General features: G+C 37.2%; 1 protein-coding gene across 1 annotated transcript in view; it reads left to right on the forward strand.

Moving 5' to 3' along the window:
- LOC144457583 (fibrocystin-like) overlaps window positions 1–21272 on the forward strand; it is a 268575-nt gene that overhangs the window by 216167 nt on the left and 31136 nt on the right. The window contains exons 13-15 of the mRNA XM_078155330.1: window positions 2831–2966; window positions 5052–5139; window positions 16298–16405. Coding sequence (XP_078011456.1) covers window positions 2831–2966; window positions 5052–5139; window positions 16298–16405 — 332 coding nt within the window. The remainder of the gene's footprint in view (window positions 1–2830; window positions 2967–5051; window positions 5140–16297; window positions 16406–21272) is intronic.

Consider the following 21272-nt stretch of genomic DNA (forward strand, 5'->3'; position numbering starts at 1 on the left):
TCAGGTGACTCCCGTCGTCACAGCAACGGACACTGGAATCTAATCTTCCCTCCATCCCTTCCAGCACCCAATAACGCCTAGATTATATAAGTGGCCCATCATTGCTTGGTAACTCGAATCAATTAACGTTAATTCGCACAATGCTATGATGTATTGTGATCACTTTCATTTCAGGGAAGGGGGAGAAATTGCTATAAGTCACCTAAAATGAGGTTGTCTGTGGTGCTGAGGTATTAATTGGGTGTCCATATTAAATGGAAAAGGAGCACCATAGTGAAGGGAAAGTGGATGAGTGACTCTCCTGGCTGCTATTGACCTATCAGAAGAAGACAGTGCCCTTTTCCTTTGCTTTTATCTATTACAGTTTTCCCTATTGCGTGTCAAGTTGATGTATTATAAAAAATTCATTTGGTGACCTTTCACCCCCTTAGCAGATTAAACAATTTCACTTGGATGGCATCATTAACAGGACCCTGCATTTAATGATGATTTCTCTAAAAGGCCACGGAGATTCGATTTTAAGCTAACAGATTTATTGCACTATTATAACATATCGTAAAAAACTGTACCACCTACGGTCTGGTTTTAGGATAGAAACTGCTTAAGAGTTTATGTGGAGCTTAAAGTGGTATTACCTAGGGATATGCTGTAGCAGCAAGTCTCTGACCTCCAGTGAGATGCTGTTTACATTTAATAAGAGATGTTTGCTCACAATAAACTTAAAAGTGTGTCAGGAAAGGGGCTTTTAGCTAGTGCTCAGACATTTTTTCCCAGCTACTGGGTCTCTTGGTATCACTGATGATATGTCAGACTCTATGAAGGGGGGTTGTCAGATTTTCCTATCCTGATGGTTCCCTCTTACTTGCAGCTCTTCAGGGAAAGTATGCAAGGATTAGGTTAGGGGCAGAATTCAAACTGCAAAATGAATTTAGAATCTCCCAGCAGCCTGGGACTCATAGCAGAGAAAGTACAGTCAAGAGTAGAGATTGAGGAAACTAGGAGCAATGGTGATTATGGCTTACACTTTAACCTGGTTCATATTGGTTAATTAAAACAGAAAGCTGGCTTACCTACTTACCCTAAATATACTAATGAATGACAATTAGGACCAGTCTATGTAGCAGTATGATATTATGTTCAGTAGGATTCCCAGCCTGTATATAAAAATCAATAGGTAGCCCTCATAACCTTTTCTGCTAGATAGATCTCCAATCCAAGTATCACGACCATAACATATTCTACTCCAATTCCTTCCCTCTCCCGAACTTCCTTTCCTCTCCAGTTTACCTTTGGGAAAGGGAGAAAATTGACAGAAGCAAGCCCTTCTGCTCTGGGATTTAGTTGTCAGTACAGTACTTATCGTACTACCTCCGCTTACCTTTTAAGAAACTCAGATTTCTCCCCTCCTAGTCTCAGAGCTTTGGAGAAATGAAAATCTGCTCTTCCACACAAAATACTGAGGATCCTTAGTATATAGTAAGTGAATGATCATACCATTCACATCATTTCTTCTGGTTTATTTGTGTTTGGGAACAGTGTTCATTTTTAAGATCATAGCCTTATAAAAGCTATAACCTTTAGGCCCAGCTTTTTTGAGGTTTAATATGAAAGGGGCAACTTTAGCAATTAGAAATTCCTGAGTAATTCTTTTTTTATGCATATATTTATCCAGTTATTCATTAATTCAGTGAATTTTTTTTAAGTTTTATATTTAGACCATTTTGCTAAATACTGGAGGTGATACAAAGATGAGTTAGAGATGATCCTTACCCTCATGGAACTTCCCACCAAATATTAATAACATTAAAAATATGAAAATATTAATAATAATTCACATTTCTTTGGGGCTCTAAGGTTTACTAAATGCTCTGTTCCATTTTATCATTCCATTTATGCCAGTGGTTAATAAACTTCAGCTAGGTTCTCCCCAATGTGTGAGTAATTTCCTAGTACTAAGTAAATCAGTTCATTCATTAATTTATTCATTTCCTTATTCATTAGCCAACAAACATATATTGAATGTCCCTCACATGCAAAGCACTATGCTGGGTGCTAGGATGTGGGTAAAGGTGGAGGTGTATATTTACCTGGCTCTGTGTCTTTGTGCTTGTCGAGTTGAGCATGCCTATAGTTCTTTTCCTTCCTTTTTCTTTCCCATTATTAGCTATTGAATACTTGCTTTCAGAGCCCAGCATAAGTGCAGCTTTTTCTATGAAGCCTTCTCTTATCCCTCCATATTCTTCCCTCTTTCCCCCCTTCCCAATCTCTCCTTTCTTGTATCTCTCAGAGTATTTGGTACCTCTTTCTTCATTCAGATTGTAAGCCTCAGAGAGAAGGCACTTTGTCTTTTTTTTTTTTTATCTTTGTGTGACCTAGCGTCTGGCATATTGTATGTTTTAAACAAATATGTATTAAATGTAAGACATAGTCCTTTCCACCAAGAAGTGTGCAATCCTGAGATTCTGATTTTGTCCCTCTGTAGGAAGATTCTCTTCCAATAAATAGCAGCAGTGATAACTGATATTGGTCAGCAAAGTTTACAGAATCTATCAATCTATCAATCCATAGTTCTTTTTTTATAGTTGTTATTTATTTTTAAAATTTATCTAGGCTATTTTTTTTACTAAGTCTAAGAGATTCTATTGAGAAAAATACCAGTGATACTAGTTCAAGTTCACTGTCCTTTGTTCTGCTCAACCTTCAGACAAATTTTAATTTCTAAATTAGTGACATATATGCATAGTAAAGAGGATAGTGATTTCAGCAAAATTTGTTATCTCATGAATGCTTCTCTCCCCCTTTTTTTCCCTTTGTTTCCTCGATGGGAAAGAAACTCAAGCAGTCTCGATACTGGTGGTGTGGTATATAAACGACCATATACCCTTTCAATCCAAGTTCAGCCATCCAATGGAGAAGTGGGAATAGAGCTTCCAGTGCAACCACTCCTTGTTTTTCTGGATAAACAGGTAACCTTTTCTATAGGTGACTACCTTCTGAGGTTGGCAGCAAACATGCTGATTAACAGAGCAGCTCATTTAATTCTTTTTGTGTCTTACACTTCCGCATCAGTACAGGAACACATTTAGTGGATGCTTACCTTCTGAGCCCAAGGTGCTGCCTTTGTCTTTTGCATTTCTTAACTCCTTTCTCTGGTTAACTTTCAATTCCACATTTTTGCTTTCCAGCAGTCACCAAAAGACTGAAGAAACAACAATCTCAATGTGTTTGCTTTATGAGCAAGGGACAAACAAGGTAGTTTTGACCCTCCTCACAGTGAGCTTCCTACCTGTTCCACAAACAAGACACTCCATATCTTGGCTCGGGATATGTTCTCTGGCTGTCTCCCATACCTGGAATTCAGTTTCTCCTCACCTCTGCCGGTTGACTTCTCTGGCTTCCTCACCAGAGATGTTGACAAAGTGTATTTGATCATTTAGAACAGTTTATGAATACATGCACACATATATTTGTTCTAAGTGTCATTTTCATTAGTGTTTTTCCCCTTTTCTTTAAAATCACAAATGATGAGCTCTTCTAATTCCATTGGTAGCACCATGCCCCTTTTCTATTTCCTCCTTTCTCATCTCTCCTAGAACAATGAAAAAAAAATCTGCACTAATGAAATCACCTCTTCTTGCCCTTGAAAAAGCAAACAAGCACCCTTCCTATCTGGTTACAGTGAGCAGAAGGCAAGATGGCTGAGATAGACATCATAGATCTCCAGCTGGAAGGAACCAAAGAGGCCTAATTTAACCCCCTCATTTGACAGCTGATAAAGCTTAGGTCCAGAAATTTAAGTGACTTGCCCATAGTCACATTGGTAATTATCCAGAGGAAAGATATAATATTATACAATCCCATGCTGCCTCACTTCCTCTCCAGATTCCTTCCTCATTCCCTCATTCATTCTAATCGGCATACGAGGTGCTTATCTCTCACAAAACCTACTTTCTCCTGCTCCTTCTGATCATTCACCTTTCTCTTGAACTCTTCCAAATTACTTCCCCTCTAAAACAATCCATTCTCTTCCTCCCCCCAAAATCAGTTTTTTATGATGTGTATTAAATACTTGCTCGAGATTTTAGAGATCTGTGATTTTTGCCATGTTGGGTATTCCTCTTCCCTCCACTGACAGTGACCCTTCTATGACTTAGTAGACCATCATGAAGCAGACTACAGCTAAATATAGATTACTCTACAATCAACTTAGTCTTGAACCTATCTAAACCTAGACAGATTCATCCTTAGATGGCACAAAGGGTCCATTAATGCACCTGTACTTTTGTTTTCCAACTTGCTAGGATCTTTGAGGACTTAAATTCTCTTGGCAAGACCTTTGCGACTCCAGGGTCATCTCTATAGCACAATGAGGCACTGAGATAGAACATTAGTAGAGGGAAGGAAAACAAGCATTTATTAAGCCCTACTACGTGCCAGCTACTGTGCAAGGCACTTAAAAAAATTTTATGTCATTTGATCCTCACAACAATCCTGGGAGATAGGTGTTATTATTATGCACATTTTATATTTGAGGAAATTGGGGCAGAGGTTAAGTGGCTTGCCCAGGGTCACATGAGTAGTAAGTGTCTGAAGCCAGATTTGAACTCAGGTCTTCCTGACTTCATACTCAGTGCTCTATCCACTTTAACACCTTGCTACCTAACAATAATATGTTGCATTTATATAGCACTTTGAGGTTTGCAAAGCACTTTACACAGAGGTTACAGTAAACACAAAAACGAAAACATGTATGACATTGAAGGAAGCAGCACGGTATGATGGAAGGATGCCTAGCTCTGAAATTAGAGGACTTTGCTTCAAACTTGCCTCTGGTGCTTCTTACATATGTGACCTGTGTCATATCAACTCCTTGGCCTCATTTTCTGTGTCTGTAAAGTGAGGTATTGGACTAGATAGATGGGCCTCTGAAGTCTCCTTCAACTCCATCTATGATCCTATATTTGGTTGGTGTCCTGGAAAATAAATGTTTCAAAATCCTTTCATAGTCTCTCCCCAGATCTCTTCTAAACTCTTTTCATTTTCCTTTCTAGGGATGGGTAGTAGAATCATTAGGACCTCCCTCAGAGCCTTGGATTGTGGCTGTTTCTCTGGAGGGGGCATCAGAAACTGTATTGAAAGGTATGGCATTGCTTGTATAGATCTGTAGTTTGTACATCTTTTTTAAAAATTGTCTTACCTGCATGTGGTGTTACCCACATATAGTTTCTCTTGCTGAGAAAGGGAGGGAGGGTAAAGCTGGTGGATTTTTCACCTTGGGAGTTCTGAGCTACAACAGGGCTAAAGTTCCTATATTAAGTCTGACGCCAGCATGGTGAGTTCATGGGAATGAGGATAAAGGGTAGGGCACCAGCCTGCTTAAGGAAAAGCAAACTGGTCCATGTCAAAAAAGAGCAATTTAAAACTTCCATGTAAATCAGCTCTAGGATTAGGCTTGTGAGTGGCTACTAACAGCCTAGGCAAAATGGGGAGACTCAGATGAAAGACTGACAGAGAGACAGAGAAATAAAGGAAGGAAGGAAGAGAGAGAGAAGGAGAGAGGGAAAGAGGGAGGGAAGGAGGAAGGGAAGAAGGAGGGAAGAGAGAGAAGGAAGGGAGGAAGGAAGGAAGAAAGGAAGGAAGGAAGGAAGGAAGGAAGGAAGGAAGGAAGGAAGGAAGGAAGGAAGGAAGGAAGGAAGGAAGGGAGAGGAGAAGAAAAATCCACTTTCTCCCTTAAATGGTTAGGAAAAAGTTTTGAGGGTATTCTTATAACTCTCAATTTATCTTTGGTCACAAAGAATTATGATTAGAGAGGTCAAAGACAAAGAGAAAGGTCTCATACATACAAAATAATTATAGCAGTACTTGAGCAAGAAACTAGAACCAAAATGGGTGCCCATCAGTTGAAGAAAGACTAAAATTTTTTTTGACATTTTAATTCAATAGAACATTATTTAAAACAGAAAAAAAAATATGAAGAATTCAAAGAGAAAAAAAATTACTTGGGAAGACTTGTGTGAGTTGATGTAAAACTAAGAAAGCAATTTACTCAATGACCACAATAATGCAAAGGAAAACAACACTAAAATACATGCACTCCAGAGGATGAATGATGAAACATAGCCTTTTCCTCCTCAAAGCTACTAAAATATTTTTCTGAATTGCAAGTCTGATCATGTTACTCCCCCACCCCCAACTCAACAAACTCTGGCTCCCTATTGCCTCCAGGGTCAAATACAAAATGCTCTGTTTGGCATGCAAAGCCCTTTATAACCAAGCCCTCCCCTGCCTTTCCAGTCTTCTTACACCTTCCTCCCCATCATATATGCACTCTTTGATCCAGTGACGCTGGCTTCCAACCTGTTCCACAAACAAGAGACTCCACGTCTTGGCTCAGGATGTGTTCTCTGGCCTTCTCCCATGCCTGGAATTCAATTTCTCCTCACCTCTGCCTGTTGACTTCTCTGGCTTCCTCTGAGTCCCAAATAAAATCCCATCTTTTATAGTCAGTCTTTCCCAACCCTTTTTAATTCTGGTGCTTCCCCTCTTTTAATAATTTCCTACTTATCCTGTATATAGCTTGCTTTCTATTTGTTTGTTTACGTGTGCCTCTCTTCTCCATTAGATTGTAAAACCTTTGAGGATAGGGGCTATTTTGCCTCTTTTGGTATTCCTAGTGATTAGCACAGTGTAGAACATAGTAGGCACTGAATAAATGTTTGATGATTGATTTATAGCCTGACTGACATTAGATAGATTATGAACTACAGATTTCCCATGAGGCATACTCTGTTAGACTTGGTTCATATGTCAGTTTGTTGTCCTGAAGTATATATCTTTGTTTTAACAGAGGAATTTATTGAAGTTTGGTATTAGGAAATGAAAGGCAGCTCAGTGAGCAATGGATAGTGTCAGGCATAGAATCAGGTAGCCTCAGACACTCACTAGCTATGTGACCCTGAGCAAGTGTCACTTAACCCTGTTTGCCTCAGTTTCCTCAACTGTAAAATGACCTGGAGAAGGAAATGACAAACTATTCTAGTATCTTTGCCAAGAAAACCCCAAAAAGGGTTACAAATAGTCAGACATGACTGAACAACAATAACAAATTAGGAAATGACAATGACATAATTCTCTTCTTTTAAAGCATTAACAAAACATTTTGGAGCCTTAGAAGTATTTTACACAGTAGCTCATCACTGCGTCAGAACTATATAGTCTTGTTGGCTAAATCATGGATCGGAAACACTGAAGCCTTGAGTTTTAATCCTCTTTATGCTATTGGTTTGCTGTAACGAGCAAGTCACTTTACCTTAATCATTTTCTTCACCTAATCAATGCTGATAACACTATTTATAACATCTCATTTGGTAATGGAGAGCTTTGATTAAAATAAGATAATATGTTTGTGATTTAAGTGTACTCAGGAGGAAGAGAATGCAGGGACCCAAGCAACATTTCTTTACCATCCAACCTAAGGGCTTTCCCTTATCATGTATGCTTCCTGCAGAATGATGACCAGTAATTGTAATTGCCTAGAGAAACTGAGTAGCTTAATTCCACTGGCTGAGGTAGTTGAGGTGTGGAATGTGAATAAAACCACTTAAGAGACTAATATTCTGAAGAATAGAAACAGGGATCTCTCTTAGCAGCACACTTCAAAAAGTGCCTCAAAACAACAACCAAAAATAAAACCGCAAAACAAAAAAACCTTACAGTTCACTACTGAGATACTAGAAAGAAGAAACTCAGTACATACATTTTATCTTGCATATGAATTCTTGAATTCTGCTGGGTTCATGCTATTTTGTGGAAGAAAAGTTTACATAGTTCTTTTAAATATACACACTTGCTAATATTGGTTCAGGTGTGATCTCTGAATTAAAAACTGCTGCAGAATCTGGATGTAATCCTGAGATTATAAACACGTGTTTCCTTTTTTGTGGCTAAAAAGGAAAAAAAAAAAGAATAGCATTCTATATGCATGAATTAAAGTGTAATGAGCCATTGTTGATATAACGTTCCTAAACAATGATGGGAAGGAACAGGGAAACCCTATATTATAAATTTGAACCTTTTAATTTCCCTTTATTTTAGAAAAATTGGCTCTTTGCATACAACTTTTTTTTTTATGTTATGGTGATCCTGCCTTCTATAGAACAGGTGTCAGTAGAATGAAAGATAGGCCCAATACTAATCATGTAAAACTTTTAATAGGGGTAGCCAGGTGGTGCAGTGGGGTTTAGAGTCAGGAAGACTTATCTTCCTGAGTTCAAAAGTGGCCTCAGACACTTGTAAGTAAACAAGCTGTGTGACCCTAGGCAAATCACTTTACCCTGTTTGCCTCAGTTTCCTCATCTGTAAAATGAGCTGGAGAAGGAAATGGCAAACCAATACAGTATCTTTGCCTAGAAAGTCTCAAATGGGGGCACAAAGAGTCAGACATGATTTAACAACACATAATAACAGTTGTGACTAATAATTATATTTCTGCAAAGTAATCCTGCTCAGATATGGAGATGTTTTCAGAGCCAAGATAGTTGGTCCTGACTCCAGGTTAGGCAGGTTATGTGTAATCCCGTCTTAAAGAGGCACCAGTTCTCCTATTTTTCTAACTTGTCCTGTCTCCTTATTGTATTCCTATTCTTCGATTCCACCCCTGGCTGTACTCTCAGTGCTGGTAAGTGAACCCTTTGCCTTATCTTCCAGAGAACCAAGCTTCCAGATCACTTCCTGCAATCTCCTTGCCATTCCATTTTCCAACACGTCTTGTCTCCTCCATTAGAATGAAAGCTGTTTCAGGCTGGGTACTGCCCTGTGTTCTTTTATTGTCTCCCTAGTACTTATCACAGTGTCCGACACATAGTAATTTTTTTAATGCTTTTCCTGCCTAGCATCAAAAAGTGATATTAGATAAATACATCTAAAATGTATAAAGAACTTTGTCAAATCTACAAGAACATGAGTCATAAATGGTCAAAGGATATGAGTAGGCAGTTTTCCAGTGAAGAAATCAAAACAATTTATAGTCATATTAAAAATGTTCTAAATCATTATTGGTTAGAGAAATGCAGATTAAAACAACCTTCGATATCATTTTACACCTACCAGATTGGCTAAAATGATAGAAGGGGAAAGTGACAAATGTTGGAGAGAATATGGAAAGATTAGGACACATTCATTATTTGCGAAATTGTGGACTGATGCAACCATTTTGGAGAGCAATCTGGAATTATAGGCAAAGAGCTACTAAACCTTGTATACCCTTTGATCCAACAATACCACTACTTGGTCTATGTCCAAAAATAATTAGGAAAAAAGGTAAAGAACTTGTATGTTCTAAAATGTTTGTAGCAGCTCTCTTTGTGGTGGCAAAGAACTAGAAATCACAGGGATGCCCATCAATTGGGGAATGTCTTAACAAGTGGTTGTACATGATGGTGAAAGAATATTACTATGCTATAAGAAATGATGAGCTTGATGATTTTAGAGAAAATGTGGAAAGACTTTCACGAAATAATGAAGAACAAAATGAGCAGAACCCAAGAGAACATCGTGTACACTAACAGCCTTATTGTTTTAAGATCAACTTTGAGCAAATAAATTATTTTGTTTATTATAAAAACCCAAATTAATTATAAAGGACATGCGAAGACACTATCTGCATGCAGAGAAAGAACTGATAAATAGAAGTATAATAGAATAACTGTATACATATATGCCTATTTGTGTCTAATGGTAGCCATCTCTAGGGCAGGGAAGTGGAAGAGAAGAAAAAAAAGAAATTTACAAAAGAATTTTACTGCATATTTGAAAGTAATCACAAATTGTACATCATAGATTTGCAGTTTCATGTGTAATTATCTTTTTTTATTTTATTATGTTACAGAAATGCTTATTTTATTCCATAAACTAAAAAGAAAAGAAAAAGAATTAAGTGACTATCTAACACATATCTTCTAATAGATTTCAATTTTTTGTGTGTGTGTTTATCACAGATCAAGGACACTTCAAAATTGCATCACTAATAGAACCAAGTCAGTGTTGACATTTCATTTGACCTTTATATTTTTCTAAAATTGGGCCAGGCTAGTCTGCCCCATCAAAGATAGACGTGTCTGTCTTTGAAACATTCCAAATATGGGTTATAATATAACAACTATAACTTGCTTATATAAACTGACCTGATTTCTTTTAGGCCCTATGCCTTTGATCTTCCTCATGGCTGTTTTAATATATATGAAATGTTATCTTGTATAGGATGAAGGCAATCTTAGATATAATAAATGTCTTATTTTTTTTTTCTGCAAGTAGGTTGATATTTATGCCAAAATAGTCATTGCATGATGTGTTTCAAGTATATGCTTCGTCAAAAGAGGTTGTCATCAATTCTTAATTATTTTGGAGCGGTAGAGAGAGCTTCAGGACTGGAGTCAGGAAGACCTGACTTCAAATTCAACTTCAGACACCTGCTAGCTATATGACCTAAGGAAGACACTTAACCTCTGTTTGCCTCAGTTTCTTCTATGTTTATCATGAAATGGCCATTGCATTACATGTTTCAAGTATGTGCTTCATCAAAATAGGTTGCCATCAGTTCTTAATCATATGGCACAGTGGATAGAGCACAGGGCCTGGAGTCAGAAAGACCTGAGTTCAAATTCAGCCTCAGATACTTGTTAGCTGTGTGAGCTGGGAAAGTCACTTAACAATCTCACTTTGCCTCAGTTTCCTGATGTATAAAATGGGGATGATAATAGCACCTATTTCCCAGGGTTGTTGTGAGGAGCAAATGAAATAATAACTGGGCAGCTAGGTGGTGTAGTGGATAGAGCCCTGGGCTAAAAGTCAGGAAGAATCATTTTCCTGAGTTCAAATCTGGCCTCAGACACTTATTCTGTGTCTGAGCTCTGTGACCCTGGGCAAGTCACTTCTCCCTGTTTGCCTCAGTTTCCTCATCTCTAAAAATGATCTGGAGAAGGAAATGGCAAATCACTCCAGTATCTTTGATAAGAAAACCTCAAATGAGTCATAGAGAGTTAGACGTGACTGAAAACAACTGATCAACAACACTTAGCATAACACCTGGTATATAGTGGGTGTTATATAAATGTTACCTATTTTATTATGTTTTTATTAATAAGTAAGAAATGTGGGAGGGTGCTATAATAGTTTGAATGTAAGTAGGCCTCATCCTGTTCAGTTATAGGAAGTATTCCCAGGTTTTTTCTTCTAATTAGTCATCAAAGTAGAGGTTTGGATATTGCTTCATTTATACCCTTTGCCTCTTTGCAGAACCATTCCTAGTCATAGTATCTAGGGTTGAAAGATTTCCTTAGAAATCATCTAGTCCAAACTTCACATTTTATAGAAAAGAAACTGAGGGCCACAAACATTAAATGACTTAGCCAGGATCACACAGGTGGTAAGTAGTAGAGCTGGAATTTAAACCCTGCTCCTCTCCTCCTCCAAAAATTCTTCTGGGGAGGCTCTGGCCTAAAGGTCCTTGTTTATGTATTCCATTTTTTTCAACCCTTCTGACCAGAAAGTCTAACCCAGGGGTGGAGAACCCGCAGCCTTGAGACAACATGTGGTCTCATATCTTCAGATTGCCTTATAATTCCCTTGTCTTTTTAACATACTTCTTATTGACCCAAGTTACCTTTCTAGTTTTTCCTTGAAAGATGTTTTCTAATCCTTTTTTTTTCATGATCCTTCTGCAATCTTCATTGCACTTCTCTGGGCCCTCTCCTGGATCTGTTTGCAAAACTCATAACTGTCACTCAGTTTAAAAAAGCAAACAAACAAAAAAACCCTTAATGAATACTGTGTTTGCAGAGGATTATTCCATGATTCCTTTATGCTATGCTGCTATTTGCAGTCCTTAGATAGATGCTTGCTTTTGTGAAAATAATACCTGCAGTACTGACATATTTAGAGTCTGGTGAACCTGTCCCTTTAGGCTGTTTTTCTCTACCCAGTTCACAATGTAGCTTTCCTTTTACTTGGCCAACATATCTTGAAGAGTATTGCCTAATTACCTCGTGGTCAAGATAGAGTGCTTTGTTTCTCCAGTTCTATTCATGGAAATTTCTGGAAGTTCACTTTTAGCAGGAATTAAAGCACAGGCAAGATTGGGAAGGACTTTAAATTCAAGAAGCATCTATGCAGTGTTGGAAAGTCAGCTCAGCAAATATTTCCTAAGTGCCTATAATGTGGAAGGCACTGCGCTAGAAGTTGGAAATTTAAAGACAAATGAGTGAGTCCCTGCCCTCAAAGAGTTTATTTTCTTTTTTTTTTAAATTCAGAATTTACATTCTTCTGGGCCCTGGAGATCATTGGATTTGGAGTCAGAAGATTTGGGTTTGAATCCTGGCTGTATTACTTATTACCTCTATGATCTCAGCCAGGGCCTGCAGCCTCTGACAAAAGAAGCTTGAGATAGTGCCCCTTCCATCCTGGGAGCAGAGCTCAAATTTAAAAGAAAAGAAAAAGGCCAAAAAAGATGAGCAAAAAGCAACCAAAAAAAGGATATCTTGGTGGACCACCATTTCCTTCATCTGTAAAACAAGGATGCTGTCTTGCTAGACCTTTTCCTTCACTTGTAAAATGAAGATATTAGGCTAGAAAATCTCCAAGGGGTTCCCTTCCAGATCTAAACCATATATTGTATCTTATCTAGAGATCATTATGAGATCCTTTCCCCTTGTGTCTCATCAGTATTACACCAAAACTCTGCTGGGATTTCTTAGGGCAGCTAAGTGGCACAACGGGTAGTGCACTGGGCCTGGAGTCAGGAAGACCTAGTTCAAATCTGGCCTCAAACACTTACTAGATATATGACCCTAGAAAAGTCACTTAACCCTGTTTGCCTCAGTTTCTTCATCTGTAAAATAAGCTGGAGAAGGCAACAGCAAACCACTCCATTATCTTTGCCAAAAAAAAAAAAACCAACCAAACAGGGTCACAAAAAAGTCAGACACAATTGAAAAATGACTGAACAACAAAAAGATTTCCCAGATTTCTTTTTAAAAAGAAAGATTCCAAATTCCATATATCTTCCTTCCTTTATTTATTTATTCACTTATTTATTTACTTTATTTACTCATTTATTCATCTCTTTATTCATCTATTCATTCACCTATTTATCTACTTATTTGTTTATTTATTTTACTTCAGTCCCACTTAAGTAGGGATAGAAACTAGGGAAACTCCCAGAGGAGGAGACAAACTCTACTAATATAGCTTGGCACCTTCTCTGAAACTTACAGTTTAAGAAAGTTGTCTCAAGGAAGAGATTAAGTGACCTGCCCAGGGTCAGAGAGGCATTATATTTCAGAGGCAGAATTTGAATACAGGTCTTCCTGGATAGGAGACCAGCTCTCTCTCAACTTGGCCATGCTTCCTCTGAAGTCGTCATCATCAATATTTTTCAGCTGTCTATTTTTACCCTGCGTCTAGCCTAAATTGTCTGTGCTGCATTTCTTTTGCCCTGATCTCAGCAGAAACTGGAACTAGCTATAGTCTATGTCTGATAGACAATATCACATCATCTACTCAGACTTACTTCAGGCCCTTCCTGGTGAACTAACCCAATGCTTTTGACATTTAGTTACAGGTCCCATCACTTTATGGAAGAAAAACATTCAGAGTAATTGAAAAAAAAAACCATATTTAATTATGCAGTTCTCTGATAGTGTGTGTATATAAGAGCTACTGAGGAGATGTCCCAGGGACTCATAGTCTGCTCAGAGAAACATTGAGGTAGCAGGTAGAAACATCTTCCTGGTAGTCAGGCAGTTAATCAGTCTCAGTCCTCCTTCAAGCCCATTTCCATGCCATCCCAAGCTCCCCCACTCAGCTCATTGTTTACTTCCATTTTTATAGAGGAGCCTGTCAACAGCATTTGTATATTTTATAATTGCAATTCCAAGGATATGATGAACCCTGGAGTAATGTACTGTACTTTGTAGCAACTGTCTCAGCTTTTGGGCACATATGCTTCAAATTTGAGAATATCATAGATACATAGAGAGAGAAAGGGGATCTTCTCAGAGATCTCTGAGGCAAGCTGGTATTTAACACAAAAGCACACCCATTTGGAGCTAAAGCACTTTCCATTAGGCAGTTTGGCTGCTGTTCTATGAGGCAGACTCACTGTGCTCGACGGACACATTGCGATTAAATGCTGTTTTGTATTCCTCCAAAGACGAGCACAATAAGGACGTTTGTCAAAGGAAAAACTGCAGCAAATGATTGCATGTTGAACATCTGTACTCTGTGGTTCATTGTTTGTAAGAGTTTATTGACCATAATTTTGATGCATATAGGTTTTAAAGAGTATAAACTGCATTTGTCTTGAGCAGCCATCATTTATTTGAGTCTTGGCTTATTTATTTCCATTTTCTGGGCTTTTTATTTATTTTAAGGCTCAGAGGATATAAAGTAAAATATGTTTCCCAAAAAGGAAGTTTTAGTTAGCTTGGCAAAATTGATGAGAAAATGCAATATTTTTCTAAAAAGAATGATGCTATTGAATTGAAAAATGTAGCACTAGACACGCTATATCTTTATAGCACCTTTCAGCCATATAGATCTCAAACCAATTTATAAACTTTAAGAACTATACTCACCGAATCAAATATATAGCTACTTCTGGAGTACAATGACACTAGTCATTAGAAGAACCTCAGAGGCAGGGTAATCAGGAGAATAATTAATAACTATGTGACTGTGATTCTAAATTTGGTGCCATATATAAGTTATCATCCTCTTAGGGCGCTTTGGATAGAAGGTTCACTGTTTATCTTTAATTAATGCGTTTTTGTTATCTTTTGTTTTTACATCAAAATAATCGCCTTTTACCCCTTCCACCATCCAATTTGCTGTCCCTTATTATGAAAACAAGAAATCAGGAAAACCAACAGACTACATCTGACAGTATATATGCCATAATTTACAGCCATAGTCTCTGCCCCTCTACTGAGAGGAGGGAAGTCTATTTCATTACCATCAGTGCTCTGGAAACTGAATTTTGTTATTACCACTAATCATAAATCAAGCACTTTGTAATATTTTTGTGTATATTAATGAACTTATTATGTATGTTGTTCTTCTGATTCTACTTGCTTTATTCTGCATCAGTTCATACATCTTCCTCTGAATATTCCTCTGAATTCTTCATATTCATCACTTCTTATTAGGATGTAAGTATTCCATTACAAGCATATACCACAATTTGGTCAGCCATTCATTCAACCGGCCGCCCACCTTTTTTCCTCTAGGAGTGCTGTTACTAATATTTTCAGATGTGTAGACAGCTCTAATAGTACAGTAGATAGAGCACCAAGCTTGAAGTCAGGAAGACCTGTGTTCAAATCCTACCTCAGACACTAACTAGCTATATGACCCTGTATGATTTTTCAATGTTCACATCTGTGAAAAGGGGATAACCATAGCACCTATCTCACAGGATTGTTGTGAGGATGAAATAAAATAACATGTAAAGTACTTGGCAGATCTTAAAGCACTGTATAAATGCTAGCTATTTTTTTTTAATATGGGGATTTTCTCTTAGCCTTTAACCTCCTTTGGGTTTATGTTCAGTAGTAGGATCACTGTATCAAAGAGTATGAAATAGTTTAGTCACTTACATGACTCCAAATTGCTTTTTAGATTGGTTAGATCAATTGGCAGCTCTAGAGATAGTGTGATCATGTGTCTATTTCTTCACGGCCCTTTCAATGTTAACTATTTTCAGGCTTACTGTTTAGAAATTCACATCTGTTATATGCCTACTATTCCATATGGGAAAAACCAAAGTGGAGGTCACTGAAGTTACTTTTTCAGGGTGATCTGGTTAGTGGTGATTAGAAGAATAAAAAAGGTTAAGGTGACTTCCAATTCTTCTAATCATTATTAAATAAGTGAACTTTAAAACAGAATGCTGACTATTCTGCCATGTAATACAATAGCAAGATTTTAATGTATGAATAATGAATCCCTCAGCTATATGGGGCCCCTGAAATTGTTTCTCTAGGGAACTTGTAGAATGTCTTTACTGGAAGCCCTTTAAGAACAAGATCCAATTATCTGGGATGGTTTAGTTCCAAGTCTTGCCTGAAGGAAATGGGATGGACCATATAATGTAAATGTATTTTCCAGCTCTATTTTTTTGGGTGGTTGAAAATTAAAGGATCACCTCTGGGCTTAGGAGATGGCTTGTGGAGTTTTCTCTTGGACGGGAAGGAATTAAAGCCTGCTATTTCTGCTGCTATAGTTGTTGCTTATGTATATGCAGGGCACACCCAGTCAGAAGCTCGACATGGCCGAGTAAGCTTCTCCAATCTGGCTGTCTCAAGATCTGGATCAAAGTGGTACTTTCTTTTCACTGTGACATCCCCACCAGGTAACTTAAGCACTGTTTACATTTGTCATTACAGGCTTTTGGCTCCTTTCCTAAAAAGTAAGCCCCTTCCTTGCAATGGAATTAGCTTTGGTCAAACAAACATAGGAAGTTTACCTTCCATTTTGTTTCACAGAGTGACATAGTTTGGTCTTATTACTGAGAAAACAGACCAAGATGGAAGCAGGACCTATAGGAAATAGCAATAGTGTGACCCATAATGGACAGGAATCCAGATAAAAGTGGAAACACTTGATCTAGATTCTAATATTTTCAAAAAGGAGCCAAATCTTTACTTCTATAGAGGTTGTTAGCAGTGACCTATTGTTACGGCCTAATTGATGAAGAAGAGCCTTGGGAGAGCATTTGAAGAGCCCTTTGCACCATAAGATGGAAAGTGTAAAAATAATTTAAACTCAATTCTATATTAAAAATATGTATAAATTTTATATTTATGTATAAAACTCCTTGTTTATTTCAATTGAGGTGGATTGGGAAGGGTGGACAACTCTTCTCACATCTCCAGCACTATTGGCAATCATTACGATAGTGTCCCCTATTCTGGGAAACCTCTATTACCAGTTTTGATATTTTTATGGAAAATATTAGACAAAGTCTAGCTGGGACTGCACAAAATATCCCCCATTCTTGAGATGTATAACTACCCCCTTAGAAACCCAAGCTTCCTTTAAAGCACAGGTCAGGTGCCATTTGCTAAGTGAAGCCTTTCCTGAAACAACCTTCAGTTTTTAGTGCTCTGAACCAATTGAAATCATGTTGCTTTACTTTTTAATGTATATTTTGTACATCTATCTATACACATTACGTAGTCTCCCCGGTAGAATATAAGTTCCTTGAAGATCGTTTCATTTTTATTCTTTTTATCTCCCATGCTCAGCATGTAGCAGGTGTTTTATGAATGTTTATTAAATTGATTGAATCTTGCTTATCTGGCCTTGTGACAATTGAAGATTTTACTTCTTATCCTTTTGTTCCAAGTAAAGGTTTTGACTTAATTATTTTAAGAGGATGCCCTTCCAAAGTGGGATAGAGATGATATAAAGAGATGCTGATTCACTGAGAAGAAGAATGACTTTAAAATATAGTCTCAGAAATTATACTGGGAATTTCAGAAATCTTCATCTAACATAGGAAGTAAAAATAATAGAACAATTATATCATCATCTCCAATAATGCAGCTTTGCCTCATTGTTTGTTTCTTAGGGCTTTCTAAGTTGGAATTCATAGCAATGATGATAGATATTAGATGGGGAAAATAGATTTATAACTTTGGGTTGTTTGTTTATTGGGGGGGGGTTGAGGGGAAAACATTCTGAAGCCCAGGATATATAAATATGATCATTAGGAATTTTGGAAAAATGTTTCTTGAAAAAAACCTATTTTGTAGTTTTTAAACTGGTGTTTGGCTAAAATATGATCTTATACCTCATTGAAGTATGGAAACAACCCTGATTTCTCCAAGTATCTGTCTACCAAGCTTGAACAACTTCAAGTCTTGCAATCAATTAAGAACTTTGTATTGAGAAAAAACTTGGTACAGTGGACAGAACATTCCGTATTTGTATTCAAGGTGACTTGGATTTGAAGCATGGCTCTGCTACTGTGTGATCATGGGCAAGTCACTTTACCTCTATAGACCTCAGTCTCTTCGTGTGTAAAATGATAGGATTTAACTAGACTATGTCTAATTTCCCTCTCAGGTCTATTTCATTGACTTTATATCCCTAATCTAGATGTTTTTAATCCATATTGTGAAGCCTCTTGTATATATTTAAAGTCTGCATCTGCCCTTATTAGTTAACATGTTAACATTACCTGATGTTTGTTTGTCTGAAAATGGACTGTGTTGCCTTCTGAGGACCAACCCAATTAAATTTAGGGAAACTCATGCTCGAATGGTTGATCACCAGGTGATGATCCCATTATCAATATCATCCACTCCACAATAAAAATGGATGTCATCTACACTGGTGGAGGGACACCATAGCTAGGTTTCCCCAGACACATCATAGTCCACTTCAGCCATCTTCTTGTCATATCCCATCACTCCACCCTCTGCCTCCAAACTGGCACTCCAGATCTCATCAAGAGTCCTGCACTCCTAATTAATGAGAATTCACCACACCTATACATCCCAAGACTGAGCCAGTGTACTCTGGCTGTCTTCATGCTATGCCACCATATTTCACTCTAACTTTCTGCTTTCTGTCTTGTTCTCTTGTTCTCTGGAAACCAAATCAGCACTACCGTTACTGGAATGGACATCAGTCAATGACTCTATCACTCTACTCACTATCCCCATGACTTCCCAGACCAAAACATCCCTCCCTGGCTACCACCATTCACTATGTGTTGTTTTACTCTGTTAGAATACAAACTCCTTTTTATATTTGTGCTCTCAACATTTGTGCCTGGCACAGGTTAAGTACTTAATAAATGCTTATTTATTCATTCATTCATCCATTCATTTAAAAAAATAGATCCTGAAACAATGGAAGTGAATTTTAGCTGCTAAAATTTTTATTCAGAGAACATAGGATCACAGATTTAGAGTTAAAAGTTATCTTAGAGGTAAAATATTCCAACCCCCATTATTTTATAGATGTGGAAACTGAGTTCCAGGCAAGTAACTTGTCCAAGATTACAAACATACTAATGGCAAAGCCAGGATTCTAACTATAAATCTAACACTCTTTTCATTATTGTATGTGAACACTCTGCTACTGAAAATTACCTCATGTAAGATCCTAAGATCATAGATTTAAAACATTTTTTGATACACGTTAATACTAGGTACAATACAATTGAATTAAATAGATAAAGGGTTTGATCTCTTCATTCCTGGAATTGACACTGTAATCAATAGAAGATAAATTACCAAGTGTTGACTAATAAGAACAAGGACAGCCTCTAACTATCTATAAGAGGTTTTCCAATGTATATACATGGGTCAAGTATTTTTCAATGTACATGAAATGCATTTCCATTGTAGTTGTCCATAGCTTTTCATAGGTGATTTTTCCTAGGATGTTGGAGTTGGAATGGTTGTTAAATGTTTGTTAAAGCCTGACTCATTTTTATATGGATGAGGAAATTTAGGCTCTAGGTAAAACAACTTCCCCCAATATCATACAGGTAATAAGTAGAAGACCCAGAATTGAAGCCCTCATTTTCTGACACCAAATCCAATGTGTTTTTGACTAAACCATTTTGGAGAATCATCGGGTTCTCCAATTTCCTTTTTGGTGAAATAGGAATAGGAAGATAGGCAATTAGGTTATAGTATGGATTAGTGATGGAGTCAGAAAGGCCTGAGTTCATATCCTGCCTTAGATGGTTACTAGCTATGAGACTCTGTCTAAGTCTCTTAACTTTCTTCCATTTCAGTATCCTCATTTATAGAATGAGGATAATAATTTTAGCGGATACTTGACAGGATTGTTGCAAGGCTTAACTGATACATGATATGCAAAACTTAAAGCCCCATACCTAACAATATGTTATTAGACTGTGAAGGTCATTTTGAGGACTCAGTAACAAGGGGGAATGCACACTGCTTTGTAGATGAAAACTCTTCAGCATCAGGGATCTGAGTAAGTACCGATTCTGGGCTATGCTTGTTGTTAATGTCTGGGAAACTGTTAGTGAGCAATTTTTCCCTCTCTTCTAAATCTTCAAAGAACTTTGTTAGCAAAATAGACTTAAAGTATTTCTGTATATTGCTTTCCCCAGAGTTCCTATTTATAACTTTCCAGAAGGAAGAGACTTAAGTTAACTGTCAGAACTAGCTTCAGAGCAATGTAAACTGGGAAGAATGTAGATAAAAGAATAAAAGTAATCACATCTTTTTCAGGAAGCCTTCATTTCTCTCATACTTGATTGATATCATATTGAACATTGGAATAGGATTTTGGAGCAGAACGTTGATGCCCCAACTAGTAACATTCTCCAGTTGACCTGTCAAATCCTTAGGGCAGGTCTACCTTCTAATGGTGGTCACCATCTATTCCATCTGTGCTTGCCCATCCAGAGCAAATCTTATCTAGGTTTTTTACATAAATCTACCAAAAAGGGATCACCAGACATGCTGAGGACATTCCATTCATTCTTTATATTTTGAGTTGATAGATTGAGAATGTATGAGCTGTCAATTAGCTAGCCTTCTGTCTTTTATTATGTAAGTAGCTCATATTTTTCTTAGTCTCTGATTTACTCTACTTCTGCATTATTTTTTCATTGTAATGTTTTAGACTATTCACACCCATCATGTGACTTTTCATTGTTCCTTTGTTGATTGCAAAAAATCAATTTTTAAAGATTGTATACTCACATACTATAAATCCTAATGAGACAAATATTGCTGTTTTTTAAAAAAAAGATATTCCTTTGATAGAGATTGAGACATATTTTGGGAAGATGTGGCCAATGCATTATTATTATTATTTTTGACTTAAATATGCATACTTTTTACAAGTGGTTTCTTTTTCTTGTTTTTCCCCAAAGGTCAAGGAGATAGAAGGGAAATAAAGGTTTTTGTTAAGTGAAAAAAAGTAAACTTTAAAATATACCAAAGAAGAGGAAAATAAGATGAACCTTTGTTTCAGGGAAAAAAAATTAAGGTCATTAAAATTGTGTTATTTCTTAAATGAAAGCCAGGTTAATGTCTTCCCATGTTTAGTTCTAGCTTTGTTTATTGTCCATTTGTGTGATTTGTACCAGATCCATTATTAATTCAATTGTATATGATAGACTAGATAATAGGTATTTTTCATCCACTTAGTTTTTCTTGTGTGGATACTTCAGATGCTATGCAGTATTCATGAACTTGATTCAACAAGCACAATACAAT

The sequence above is a fragment of the Phascolarctos cinereus genome, unplaced genomic scaffold (genome assembly GCF_003287225.1).
Source record: "Phascolarctos cinereus isolate Bilbo 61053 unplaced genomic scaffold, phaCin_HiC Scaffold_5;HRSCAF=322, whole genome shotgun sequence".
Taxonomy (NCBI): Eukaryota; Metazoa; Chordata; class Mammalia; order Diprotodontia; family Phascolarctidae; genus Phascolarctos; species Phascolarctos cinereus.